Here is a 13909-nt window from a genome sequence, read left to right as displayed (position 1 = left end):
TATGAGCGATGATTGGTATAGTCACAGTTTACAGTATATGGTATCTAAGGGTATGAGGGGACTGTTTAGGTATTGAATAAGGTATATGGTATATCATAGAATAGAAGGTGTATCGCAGGCATAGTCGAATGAGTCGATCTACAAAGCCACGGCAGCTAGGACCGCTCCAAAAGCTAACACGATGAGTTTATCGTTCACACCCAGGATATATCCCGCACTATCACTACTGTTGTTGTTATTGAGGGGGACTTGTGAGACTGAGGCGGTAGCTGAAGTTAAGGGTGTAGGTGTAGGTGAAACATGGGATGAACCGGTGACGCTGGTGTAGGTAGTTGACAGTATCTTAGTCAGCTACTTGCTAAATCATAGTACAATACAGTAGAGTACATTATACCTCAAACAGCATGAGATGATTGACAAGCATACTCGAGTAACGACGTCCATGCTTCGTACAGTGCCTTTGCTATGATCGACTAATTGGAATGCGGCGCGGTGCTGTGATAGCGGTAAACTGAACGAGGATTACCAAAATCGAGCGGAGACGTCGATAGTACAAGCGCCTGCCGGTTAGATTGTTCTGCAATCTGAGCGTGCTTATGGGTGTCCGCCTGTCACTCCGCTCGATTACAGACTTGATGGGCTGTACCTAAGGCGGAAGAGCGATACATACAGCTGAAAGAGCGCGAGGCGGTGTTACAGTATGGATTGGGGTGACGATTGAGTACCATATAAGTAAGTATCCTGTTCATAATGATGACCGACCTCGATTATGTATGGTCGAAGTTTCTCGTGCGGCCGAGACTAGAGGTCCAGTGTGATCATGCATGTATCAATATAGTTGAGATAACTTTGAAAGAAAGATAGAAGGTCATCTAGAGATCTCTTGGTTGTGACTTTGTCTATTATCTTAATCTCGGATTATCTTCGGATTGACCGACAGTAAGAGTTAACCGATGCAGCATCACACGAATTTGAGTTGCGTTAGTTGCGTTGATACACTCTTGTTTTCTTACTACCCATATATTCTTATTTCCCTACATATAAGTAAACCCACAATGACGTCCTCCTCTCTCGCTCCCCTGGAAATATCCACCTCCTCCCTCTCCACTTTCACCCCAACCCGTATACTATCAGAAACCACTTCGACTGGATCCATGTACGTGTTGGGCACATTGCATGATCTACCTACGATCGTACATCTCCAAAAGACCGTATTGGGATCTGACAAAGTAGGAGAGAGCTTGAGGGGATTGGAGAAGTTGAATGTGTTTCTGGAGAATCAGCCGGTGGGTTATTGATTTGTCTTCTTGATATCTTACTGTAATCTTCAGTACACAAATCGATACATCATAAAGCTATCTATCAGTCCGAGGAACACGCAGCCCATGCTTGACCTGATATTCAAGATGGACTAGCTGAGCTGACCGAATTGTCATTACTAATAGTATTTCTCAACCCACGCCTGGCTTCGTCCCACACCAGATCGAGCCCCAGATCTTCAGATAAAGATTATATGCCCAGCGACCGAAACTCACATCAAGAAGTATTCCGAGCAAGAGAGGTATATGGTGCATGAGACTCCGCAGATGTATGAGAAGGTGGTATTGGATTATATCAATGGGTTTGATGAGAGTAGATTAGGATGGTGAGTTCGTTCGGTCGCCTGTCAACCTATCCCGATCATAACACGGTTCAATTACGACTGCACTTTGCCTCCATCAGCTTTTATAATTGGCTCTGTCTAACTTCAAGCTGATCATGTTCCGCTACCTCTATTTTAGGGTTTATGCCATCCTCGATGGAAAGAAAGAAGCGGACCGTATACTATATCGAAAAGAAGGTGAAGATGGATTCGTAATTTTACCGGACCTGAAATGGGATCAAACGTCGATGAACGCTTTGGTGAGTATTATTATTCCAGAATACCTCTATGAGACTGAAATCTTGACTTTGGTCATACTAAAAATGGCAATGTGAACTGACAGAATTGTACTGCTAGTACCTCACCGTCCTCGTTCAGACTCGTACTATCAAATCACTCCGAGATCTCACACCTTCACATATCCCTTTACTGAACAGTATCAAACAAGCTGTATACCAAACTGTCAAAGATAAGTATGGAGTGGGTTCGAACAAGTTGAGGTTGTTCGTTCATTATCAACCTTCTTATTGTAAGTTATACCATGTCGCTTTTTCCACCCTGGCTTTTCGATATCTCACGAGTTCAGGTGATCATCCTCATTGGATCTGCTTAGACGTGCTGACTGATATATCCACCTCCAGATCATTTCCACGTGCATGTCGTTCATATAGACGCTGAACCCACTAACGGAATGGCGGTGGGGCAAGCCCACATGTTAGATGATTTGATCTCTTTGGTGAGCAATCTTTCCCTCTTATATTGTGCTGCGTATACATTCTACGATAGGCTGACTGAGTTGACGAATTTTGGGGTATGTATTTAGCTGCAACTTTCACCATCTACCGGGCCCTCAATTCTCGCTCAAAAGACATATACGTACCCACTTGGGGTGGAACATGGTTTGTTCGGGGGGATGAAAGATGCTGGAGCAATTGCCTTCGATTAGGATGTCACAATCATGTAAAGTGGGAGAAGGGAAGGGCAAGGAGATCGACAGTGCGTCGATTCGATCGGATCCAGATCCGACTGCAAAGTACGAAGTGCAACAAGTAAAGGTATCTCTTCTACTGAAAGCACATATTCATACATACAGATCAATATGGTCTTACTCCACGCTTCTCGTAGCATACTTCAGCAGCTGGAGGACATAGAGTGATTAGGATAGACAGTTACAGAAGCTAAATTTATATATCTACAGTGGATAGATTATACATAGAACGTGTATCAAGCTTATGAATAGCTTATGATGACGATCAGTACGCTCATGTGCAATATATTGAGCGAACCCTTTCTCTTTTGTTCCATATGAGGTTGATCACATTCCTACATAATTATGGACAACCAGAGTTCCTTGGACGAAAGATTTCAGTCCATCCGTATGTTCGATGTAGAGGTACATAATGATGATCTTCCCATCGCTCCTGAGCCTCTATATCTTCTTTGCTTTCCCACTGTCATTTGCTTCAACGATACTCTCCACTCACATCTGATCCTTCCTCTTATTCTTCGAAGCATAATAATCCCCTAACCTATTGGTTGACCAGTCCAATAACTGTTTCCCAGTCCTTTCTATAGCTTTCTCCTCCACTTGTCCATTTCCCCGCTGTCGTGTGTTATCCAATTGATCTAAACTGTCCTGTGTTATCGTAACTTCCCCGAACACACCCTGATTCAACAGCTCCGCCCTCTCTTCCACCGAATGAGGTAGCTCCACTTGTTTGACTTCGTCCATTAATGAGATCAACTCTGATAATTCATCAATTAACTCTATTTCTTCGGTTGAGTCGGGCTGAGGAGGGTTGAGAGCGGATAGACGGTGAAGACGACGTAGTGTTTCGCGGGATAGGCGTGGTGTAGACTCAGATTGAAAGTAAGAGCGAGAGGTGCTGAGTGAACGAGCTACTGGTAGTGAGGTGGATAGGTGCTGGTATTGGAAGATGGTACGGAGGACGAATAGTCTGGAATGGGATGATAGACGTGACATGGCAGTGCAATTCGTGTATGGTAACTCTAAGATTTGATTCGTTCTGTTATATGTGTAGTAACTTGACCGATAGATTTGCGTAGAGATGTAAATTGTGATAATAGAGTCTTAGAAAGATAAGATATGGAAAGGAAGGAAAAAGAGAGAGGAAGTGATGAAGTAAATGGAAATTACGAAACCATCGAAATTCAAACGTAACTTGACTCTACAACACTTCTCCTTCTTCTTCTTCTCAATCCGTAAATTCATCACCACTGCATCATCATTGCTGTATATTACTGTGCAAAACATCTCATCAGCTCCCACCCATACATATACATATTCATCAGTTTTGATTGTACGAAAGCAGAAGTATCCAAAGATGGAGTACGCTCAACCTTCCAGTGAAAGTGGACCATCCAATTCCAGTTCCAATCCTTCGTATACCGTATTGAGGATCAAGAGGAAAGCCACAGAAGCTCCATTATCATCTCTAGGTGAGCTTACTTGCTTTACCTCCTTGACCGTAACTCTCTGAGTCAACTGTGACTCTGGCTTATACTCATACACACTCATCTCCTGATGGCCATCATGCAACTCACTAATATCCACCCTTCGCTCACCCAGTCATCCAAGATATCGAACCTCGTATTCGAGCTAAACGTCGCAGGGATGTATCTGGTAGACCAAGAGGTGTCTTTCGACTGGCTGAGACTGTACCGGACACTTGGCTAGGTGCAGGTGAGGAAGGAGAGGTATTGAAGGTGAGTTAGAGCGACGACATCGTTGTCTGTCAACGAGATATTAGATGAGACGTCAGGAAGTTGGCGAAAGAGATTGAGAGACTTTCAGCTGATGATGATACTTGGAAATTTTGGTATGTGATGGTAGACAAGGATACAGGGCCTCATTTCATCATCATCCTCTCAACCTGATTCACCCGTCTCACTCCCCAAATCACCGCTCGCTCCTCAACATACTGATATACCGGCCTCCATAACGCAGCCTACCACTGTCTCATCTCCTTCAACGTCACCGTTGATACCATCTCATACCCAAAGTCAGAGTCAGAGTCAGAGTCAGAGTCAGAGTCAAACCCAATATCGAGTTATACCACCTATCAGTCCAAGGACAAGAGCGATGTTGCCTCCTCGAATAATGACCACAGCCGAGTAAGCTACCCCGTACTCGAATGAAATCGGATTTGTAGCTGACTGTGCACTAATTCAATGACAGGACGGAAGGAAGAGGTCGTGATTCACCCTTGGTATTTGTTGATGCTCAAGCTGTACCTCCCTCGTCTACTTCGGGTGGTGGACGGTCTAGGAATATGAGACCGGCTAATCAGGAGGAAGAAAAGGAGATGGCTAATTTCTTACCCATGTTGGAAGAGTATCTGCAGTGTGAGTCATCGTCTTTCTCCTCCCACATACCATACTTTTGTGCACGTTTCAGCTTGTTGAGTGATGAGAGACTGATACGATATATCTTGTTGGCTATAGTGGAAGAAGCTTCGAAAAAGCCTGAACCTTCACTATCAACGCCTTCTCAAGAAGATGAATGGGTATATGATTTGTATTATAGGGATAATACCTCTGTACCGCTAGGCTTGGGTGTCGGTGATGGTGTCAGTATAGGCCAGCTGTGAGTTTACACTTTTATCTCATACATCGTCATCGATCTATAATCCTCAATGATCCATTCCATTTATCATCCAATATCTCCTTTTCCCACTTCACAAGAATTGTAAGCTGATGGTATATAACACTTTACCTTGTAGACTCGGATTCGAAGATATATCTCCTCCTTCATCGATATCAGGCTCCGAACCGGAGGACGAAGCTGACGAAGATTCCAATGACGAGGATTACTATCGGAATGATTATCCGGAAGATGAAGATGCCGATGAAGATATGCAGGGTTTTAGAGGCGGCGGGGACGAGGATTATAGTGATGAGTGGAGTGGGAGCGAGGATGGGGAGGAGGAGGAGGATAGGGGTGAATGGGGGTATCGATGATTCGTCGTTCTTGGGTGTAGGGTGAGGGAGAGAAGTTGGTACGGTGCGATTAGGAGGAATGAATGAGGTCGAGTCCTGCTCAAATTCCATGGCAGGAGATCGATTGACATTGAAGAAGACCAAAGGCCAAAAAAAAATATCAAGGCTTAGAACTGCGATGCGATGTACCATAGACCAATCTATCTCATCACTGTACTGTCATCACTTCACCCCCAACAAGCGATTGTTATGGACGATCATTCAAAAATACCTCAGAAGTAACCTTTTCTTGTCTTCTCGTTATCCTGCATAACGCTGAACCAGAAGGGTACCTCTACTGCCTCTGTTGACTGTAGTATACAGAACCGCATCGAACGCCATAAAAATGCATGAAATGTAACCTTGCACATGATCATCCGAGAAAAACTCATACTAACTCAGCTTATCTCGTTCTACATTTGTTGAAATCTTCTGATACATTCAGCTTCCGTATCCACATTCCCGCTCCAGCTGTCCCGCTCCGCTCGGATTTGATAACGATTCAATGATCACAACCACCACGACCACATCTTGAACTCATCTTGTAAAGACTGTATCCTCCAATCCTCATCCATAGTACCAGTATTTCTACTCTTGAACGTGCTTCCAAGCAAGACTCTGCACTGTGGAAAATGGATACTCGTCAACTAGAATATCAAGCACGTTTATCCAATCCCTTATCCAACAATCCTCTCCTATAGAGAACGGAGGGGATTGGTCAGTGAGATCACTCTGATACTGCCTTGAAAGGATGTATGAGTGGTTGAAAGGATAGGCGGGGTATACTTTTGCCTTGAATCAGCTATACTGACATATACTGATATACATATGTATACATATAATATACGATGACTAGAATAAGAAGACAGATGGTACTTTAAGCCGAACCAAAGCATTCCAACTGAGTCATCGAAATCGGTCTATTTCAAGATCAATCACAAATTATAATACTATATAGTATGAGCAATTTACCAGATATAACTCACCTCCATGCTCAGGCTTTCCACCTAGGTTCGATAGGAAGGAGTGAATCTGCTCCTGCTGTCTTGCCCACTTCTTCTGTCACGGGGGTGCAGCAGAGGACGAGAACGGATAGTGAGAAGAGTAGTCAGAATCAACATGGTGACAATCATTCGAGTGAGTATCACGAATACATCTTCTTTTCACAATACTCCACTTAGGGTACTGGGGCAACATCAAATCAGGCTTTCTACCGAGGAATCAAACGCTCAATCATCCCAATGAAGTTTGAGCGGTTGGTCATGATAAAGATACAACAGCTGACAGCTGACGTGATATTCTTTGTCTTCTTTAGCTCTAAGGCAAAAGCCCAGTATCGATGATATCAAACCTTCCTTACCTCGATTCTTTAGTGCTTTTGCGATTGGTGCTGGTAACAACTGGAGAGATAGTTATGAAGCTATAGGGCATTGAGCAAAATCAGTGAAGCCTGTTCTCATGCCTTCCTGCGTTGACCATAAAGGATGAATGTGAAGAAGAGGATAAGGGATCTGAAATGTGCAGTGCGATGAGTTTGGATTATAATCATCATTTGGGGTGTGAGAGACACCAGGAATTCCAATAAATCTGATTTATCTGATTTATCTGTGCATTGAATAGTGTAGGATTTGGGAGAAGATCATGCCGAGCGTGACTATGTGAGATTATCAACCTCTTGAATATATGTATATGTACCATCTATTGTTTATTGGGAATCATTCATGATCACATCAGCTCGCAACAGTCAGAACAACGACACACACTTCATGACATTGAATCAAATACGAATACATTCAGAAAACAACAAGATACCTTTTATTCTTATTTCTCTTTATATGGGTCCTGGGTATAAGCTACGGATATCACAAGGTAAAGATTATTATATCAAAACAAGTATATATATCAATCATCAAGAAAGAAAAAGAGAGAGTAAACATATGTGTTATATCAATGTCAGGACCAAAATTCATCATCCATGATCCATCGGATAACCCAAACGAGCTTGTCTTATTTTATTTATTCCTTCAATCTCGATCTCGCTCTTGAGCTATGGCTGCTATCTTTCTTTCTCGTGCTGGTGCTCGTTCTCGTTGAGAGAAGAATATACTTTGATTATTGTTCATCCTCATCCTCACCCAATTCCTTTCTTCTCTAAAGAACACCCACCACAAAGAGACGTTCTCCCTCTTGGCGATTTCTCGGAGTCTAGCCATGTTATGAGAAGGAGGTATGGAGTCGTCGTACTCTTCCTCGGCTGGGCTAGGAAGTCCACTAATGGAGGATGAAGGTGAGTCAATTGGCGAGGTCACTGATGAACCATTAGGAGAAGGTGGAATTGAGGTGGAATTTGATTCGACGATTGACCTTGATGATGTCGATGACTCCGAATGGGAATTGGAACTAGAATCGGATCCAACTCTTTGTCTTTGACGTTGTCGATTAGGATTGATTGTAAAGGTATCTCCCACAATATCATGTAGGTAGATGTCCTTTGAATGTTTAGATGATTGTTTTAAGGCATATCGCAATACCCCAAAAGAGACGAGTTGTATTGGAATGTATCGTGTGTTGTCGTACTGCCATAGGATACAGAGGAGTCGGAATTGGAGGATGAATACGGTTGTTGATACGATATAGAGAAGGATGTCTGTGAGGTCGACGAGGGTTCGATATCTGGGAGAAAAAGACTTGTCAGCGAAAGAGCCTGATAGAAAAGGAACAGACAGTGTCGTGGAAGGGATGAATTGGGTTGTGACCGAGGGAATTAGTACAGATTTAGACGTACTGTTGGTGTCTCCATCTCCAACTGTAATCGTTGAGTTTGACTTTGTATATCCAGCTGATCCAGAGGAGAGATGCTATTTGAAAACAAGCGATTAAGACGAGTTTATCGCTACGAGTAGGAATAGGAAAGATCGAGGTGTCAGCGGGGATATTTATCGAAGGTAAAGGTGGTATCGTACTTACCTGAAATGATCAACAAGAGATATCAAAAGGAATTCAATGTTAGGTGCGGATGAGGGACAATGACAATTGCTAGATATCACATCAGCTCAGCTCATGTTCACAGAGAGATAGAGACAGCGCGGATCATTCTGTGGATGTGTATGTGTATGTGTATGTGTATGTGTGTGGGTGTACTCACCTGATCATAGTATAGTTCGATTCAGTCAGGTCTCCTCTGTCGAGTGATCGAGTTGTCTCTGTAGACATTATGAATGAGCTCGTATATACAATATATACACTTTTTGATATATCGTATATTCAATTTGAGGCGAGATGGTGAAGAGAAAAGAAAGAGGAAGGAGGAAAATGAGATTTGCCACCGTCACATATACATTTTATATTGCATGTATAAGGTATATACCATAGTACATATCATAGGAATGAACTTTGTTTCCAATAAACAATGTAATCAAGTCAATGCATAGGGTGGGAGTACGTATACTTGAACGAACAATCATTCCATCCCTTCTCATCTCCATTCGATCCCCACAGTACGACTACTTCCACCTACCAAAAGTGCCACTGATCCTGCTACTTTCGGTTCTGAAGTACTACAGTACTCTTCTAGTTATAACTCCTCACTACGGCTAAGAAACCTCTGATGCAAATCATCACGGCTAGACCCATCGATGCCCAGCCCAGGATGTGGATGAGGGTTTCAGGGTTGATGTTTGGTCTGGGAAGTGGTAAGAAGACATCTCGTCAGCTCATTCCATCATGGGTTGGTTACAGTAGTGACATTCATGAAGATAAGGTGACCCGGTTTATATGAAGAGGATGCATAGTACTGTGAATAACGAGTAGAGCAGGGCGTCTTACCTTTCAAGGAGGCTCCTTATAATCGTCATTGTGTATCGCCTTGCATCGAGACTTGTCTTGTTTGATGGGAGAAGAAAGGCAGGAGGGTTTCGTTGGAGAGGCTTCTTGTTTCTTCTTGAGCGTGAGGGCGTAATACTGAGGAATGTGCTTTCTGTATGTAAAAGAGATGTATGACCGTTCAGAGTGACTCAGATATGTTGATATAGTTCAATTACTGAATTGATTGGGAGATAGTAAGATGGTCAAAAGAGGTTGTTTCATAAGATGTTGGTTTGGTCAGATCTCGTGATTGTAAACTTCCTTTTGATTTATCTGTGTTTGTGTGTCATTTACATACGGTAACATACCGCACATTCCTTTGAGCACGTCTGATATACTGGGTGATACTTAAATCCTCCCAAATTGCCTGACGATATACAATATACATGCGTGATGGGTCCATCCCTCAACTTCGAAACCCAGTCAGATCATACGCACGCAGCTTCAGTTTACAGTATAGAGAAGGAATATATACTGTACTGTATTCTCTATAGAAATATTACTCTCAATCCTTCCTATCAAAGTGACCGATAGACATACATCTGATATCCCTTCTCATCTCCTCTTGAATCACTCCAACCTCCAAATTCTCTTCTCCCTCATTTTCACTACCACATTCGTACTTGTTCATCCTTGGAGAGCTACAGCCACGACCAGAGCCAAATGAATATCTGAACATCATTCGGACTTGTGCACTGTATATCGGTAAACCCAAGAGACCCAAAGTGATCAACCAAACCATCAGCATCTCCCCTAGCTTTACGTTCGGACCAAGCTTTCGGTCGATACTTTGTAGGAGATACGATATAGTGAATGATAGATAAGATGAAAGGAATAAGCGAGGGGTCAAACGAGGGATTCGTAGAGGATCTTGAGATGAACCACTAGCACTAAACGTTCAATCAAATATGGCATAAGCATTGATCCATGTTCGTACACCTTCAAAGATTCAGGTATTGAGATTAGCCCAAAATGACTTACGATCCGTTCTTGGACATACTACAACCTTTCATGGCTATTACTACCGATCTACCACAAGCGAAAATACCAAAGATGAATAATGTCCATCCGAGATTGTGGGTGAACATGATAAGTCTCGATATGAGGGTGATATGGTACGACATCAAGTTCGTGGTCTATACATAGGAATCAAGCTGATCAGTACCACAGTTTATTGGAATATCCTGAGCAGAGAGGAATAGTGTACCGTGTTTTTTTGTATTCCGACTTACGAAATGGTTGTAACTAGCTAGGATCAGTGTATTTTGCCACTTTTGATTCCTAACGATATGTAATTTTACTGTTTCTAACAAGGTAAAGAGGTGGGTGATAGTGTATAATGGTAACAGAGTGGGAAAGACGAGATGTGATTCAAGTACATGTATTATATATGTATTTGCGGCGTATACATTTATGCTTATCTTATGAGGACTTTGTCAATGATTCGATTTTACCGATTTACCGACCATCCATGACATCTGACTGTAGTGTATCATCAGAGAACCAAAGGTCTCATGATGGTATTGTGTCTCCATTGAGTGGGGTAAGTTCGGTGTCCTTAAGGGGATCCTATAAAAGGACGTAGATTTTTTGTTCATACTGTAGTTGACAAAGGAAAACTGTGCAATAGCACATTTCTCCGAAACCTTGTGATCTCATTCCGAAACTGTGTGTATCGGGATGAAGGGAATGTCTCGCTCGGTGTCGAGTCATCCTGATTAATCTGATGGTCAGTAATTACGAGACCGGGATGTTCTGTCTGCGCTATCTACAACTCGGGTGATGAGTATCTATTCACGATCAGGATGCACTTAAATTGAAGGGCGTATCAAATGATAGTGACATTCATACAGTACATGAATGGATGATATCTACCTATACAACCGTAACTTTTCCAATGTCACATGCTTAACATGCCCCTTTCACCCTCACAATAATTAGAATCCCGATCTCAATTGATTCTGCCTCTCTTTCACAAAGTCCGTAATCGCAGCTTTCGTCTGCGGTTCAATGAATAAGAATTTCTGCGTAGATACACTGAGTTGTAAAGCCGCGTTCGCTTTCGCCTCATTTTCGGTATCTTCATATAGCTCTTTGCTGAAGAATTCTAGCATGACCGCTAATTTTGGAAAGAGAAAGGTAAGGTGAATGAGCATACTCTCCTCGATACATACACATCTTATAATTGTTGAAGCGTAGTTAGGAGTAATGTGGAAAGACTTACTATCCTCCATTTTCAACCTATTCCTCTCCCTATCCCACAAATGCAATTGATCGACAATTGTAGGGTGTAACAGCGGTGGAGGTGAATTGTACATCTGGGGATGCGCGTGACTCGACAAATACGATATGATCTGATTTGCCGATATGCCCTTCTCCATAGCTGATTTGACGTTCTTTCGATCTAATTTACCCACTACCAAGTTTGGATAGCGGATTCGGATGTCGACAAATAGGTTCAAAATTGCGATTTCCAGCTCGTTTGCTACGTCAGACAGATAAGTCAATGAATGAGCGTCCACACTGCAGTTGGACGTGATAGTGACGAATTCGTACTCACACGTATAGGCATAGATTTTATAGTTAGTTTCCAGAATTAAGAACCTCTTCTCATCTGCTTCCTGCCCTTTCGTAGCCGCTGCATCACCACTGCACAAGGCAGTAGCGAGGTGAGTAGGGAAGAACTGGTCTGAATCTGGTGATGGCCGATAGATGAATCCATATTGAGCTAAGTCATTCAGCGCCGATAAAGCATGAGGGAAAGATTTGGAAGCCGAGTAGTCCTGCATATGTAATACGTGTTTAGCCATCACACGTGTGTTGTTAAGTATCGCTCACCTGTCCTAGCTGCATACATCCTAAAGAGAAGAACATCGATAACACCTCTGCTGACCTTTCTGAATTTGCCTATTCGATCGTCGATTCATTATGATCAGCTATTGACTGACTATCTCGCGAGCGATACCATATTCACCTCTTTGGCAGTAAGATAATACATGAGTATCTCCCATAATTGAGTCTGTCGGTCTTCCAACAAGAATTGAAATCCTTTAGACGTAATTGTCATCTTGTTCAAATTAGGATTTTCACCAGTAGGGTCGGTACTATCCATATCACTTGACCGTTAGCTGACGATAGCTACGTTTTGTATTCATTCAGCTAAAACCACAACCGTACTTACGGATCAATCATCAATCCACTTATATGCAGTAGCTCTAACACTTCAGCTTGAGGTCTGGCTACTGAAAATCCAATTCCTAGTCCGGATGATACCATGTATTTGAGGATACCCTATTACACTATATAAGCTAATTGTGCCTATGAACGTGTCAAGTCCTGTACAAGCTCACCTCGAAGGCCTCTTCTCCGTACGCTACTAGATCTTCCTGACTTGGCAATTCGACATCATCTGGTCTGTCAAACGGTACACCAAACGAATTTGATGTTCCTCTATTTACAATGAACCTTATGAGTCGTACAAATCTTACGATGGCGAGGGTGACAGAGCTTATATCATCTATGAAAACAAAGAAAGAACTTACAATCCGGTCAAAGCGTTTCTCAAACCTTTCTTGAAAGCGTCATTCCAAGGCCAATAAAACTTATTCTTCTTATGTATCATGGGATGTATGATCTTCCTATTCAACGCCGGTCTCACTATTTCGTCGACACTGTTGAGTCGGTATAGGATCAGCTTCAATCCAGATATTCTATCCAGTCTCTGTAGAGCACAAGAAGTTTCTGAAGGAAGTGACTCTGCGCTCACACTTCTAGCTGGGTATGTACATCCAGCTGCAGAAAGCTCTTCACCTCTGTCGTTCTCAGGGGCATATGTGACCATAAATGATGCAATATCAGATGCCTACACACAGGAGGTAATGACCTGTTCACATACCCAAATGTAAGCAACGGTACTGTTTATATAGAAGGGTGCAGTATGGACTACCTTACCTCAGTATACATAGACATACTGCCTCTGACTTGTATAATTCTTCGAAATATGATTGATGCTGATTATCGAGAAATGCATCCAGTGCGGCTGTTGGTGAATTCGAGGAAGAGGAGGATGAAGGGTCGGAACGAGGGTGGGAGAAGGAAGGTTGGACCATATCGTTGTACTAGTGATGCTATACCTTTCTCTTCTTTATACAGTTGGATCGCTAGTCACTGGAGCGGAGCAGGATGGGTCTCTCCGAGGTGAGTGATTGCTGAGGATAAATGGAAAAAGTGCACGGAAGAGGAGGAACACTTCTTCGCTGTAACTGACTTTCATCGATCACCAAGTTGCTTGTAGTCAAGATGAGAAGTGATGACATCATCATTCTCAGATCCCCCTTCTGCCGAATGAATAGATTAGACGATTTTCAAACGGCAACAAACACAAGTCATTCATTTTCGAACAAG

General features: G+C 42.7%; 7 protein-coding genes across 7 annotated transcripts; 3 read left to right on the top strand and 4 right to left on the bottom strand.

Moving 5' to 3' along the window:
- Positions 1 to 138: 138 nt before the first annotated feature.
- Positions 139 to 444, bottom strand: L199_003549 (uncharacterized protein; the record flags this gene model as incomplete). The annotated part of the gene is made up of 2 exons (XM_064889279.1): positions 139 to 319; positions 419 to 444. The coding sequence occupies 2 exons, from the start codon at positions 442 to 444 to the stop codon at positions 139 to 141; spliced, it is 207 nt and encodes a 68-aa protein (XP_064745351.1).
- A 611-nt stretch (positions 445 to 1055) lies between these two features.
- L199_003548 (uncharacterized protein) lies at positions 1056 to 2588 on the top strand (the record flags this gene model as incomplete). The annotated part of the gene is made up of 6 exons (XM_064889278.1): positions 1056 to 1286; positions 1446 to 1645; positions 1782 to 1902; positions 2000 to 2171; positions 2284 to 2378; positions 2466 to 2588. 6 exons carry the CDS (start codon positions 1056 to 1058, stop codon positions 2586 to 2588), a joined length of 942 nt encoding a protein of 313 aa, XP_064745350.1.
- Positions 2589 to 3122: 534 nt separating this feature from the next.
- L199_003547 (uncharacterized protein) lies at positions 3123 to 3626 on the bottom strand (the record flags this gene model as incomplete). The annotated part of the gene is made up of 1 exon (XM_064889277.1): positions 3123 to 3626. The coding sequence occupies one exon, from the start codon at positions 3624 to 3626 to the stop codon at positions 3123 to 3125; it is 504 nt and encodes a 167-aa protein (XP_064745349.1).
- Positions 3627 to 3987: 361 nt separating this feature from the next.
- Positions 3988 to 5623, top strand: L199_003546 (uncharacterized protein; the record flags this gene model as incomplete). Its single annotated transcript, XM_064889276.1, has 6 exons — positions 3988 to 4102; positions 4233 to 4369; positions 4497 to 4777; positions 4842 to 5008; positions 5108 to 5249; positions 5386 to 5623. The coding sequence occupies 6 exons, from the start codon at positions 3988 to 3990 to the stop codon at positions 5621 to 5623; spliced, it is 1080 nt and encodes a 359-aa protein (XP_064745348.1).
- A 977-nt stretch (positions 5624 to 6600) lies between these two features.
- On the top strand, positions 6601 to 7075 carry L199_003545 (uncharacterized protein; the record flags this gene model as incomplete). The annotated part of the gene is made up of 2 exons (XM_064889275.1): positions 6601 to 6778; positions 6957 to 7075. 2 exons carry the CDS (start codon positions 6601 to 6603, stop codon positions 7073 to 7075), a joined length of 297 nt encoding a protein of 98 aa, XP_064745347.1.
- A 590-nt stretch (positions 7076 to 7665) lies between these two features.
- Positions 7666 to 8854, bottom strand: L199_003544 (uncharacterized protein; the record flags this gene model as incomplete). Its single annotated transcript, XM_064889274.1, has 4 exons — positions 7666 to 8314; positions 8427 to 8534; positions 8609 to 8677; positions 8787 to 8854. The coding sequence occupies 4 exons, from the start codon at positions 8852 to 8854 to the stop codon at positions 7666 to 7668; spliced, it is 894 nt and encodes a 297-aa protein (XP_064745346.1).
- Positions 8855 to 11442: 2588 nt separating this feature from the next.
- On the bottom strand, positions 11443 to 13614 carry L199_003543 (uncharacterized protein; the record flags this gene model as incomplete). The annotated part of the gene is made up of 10 exons (XM_064889273.1): positions 11443 to 11624; positions 11730 to 11990; positions 12066 to 12288; positions 12344 to 12412; positions 12480 to 12609; positions 12687 to 12796; positions 12856 to 12955; positions 13048 to 13176; positions 13272 to 13388; positions 13457 to 13614. The coding sequence occupies 10 exons, from the start codon at positions 13612 to 13614 to the stop codon at positions 11443 to 11445; spliced, it is 1479 nt and encodes a 492-aa protein (XP_064745345.1).
- Positions 13615 to 13909: the final 295 nt, after the last annotated feature.

The sequence above is a fragment of the Kwoniella botswanensis genome, chromosome 1 (assembly GCF_036426115.1).
Source record: "Kwoniella botswanensis chromosome 1, complete sequence".
NCBI classification, from domain to species: Eukaryota; Fungi; Basidiomycota; class Tremellomycetes; order Tremellales; family Cryptococcaceae; genus Kwoniella; species Kwoniella botswanensis.
This window is presented reverse-complemented; position numbering and strand designations above follow the sequence as displayed.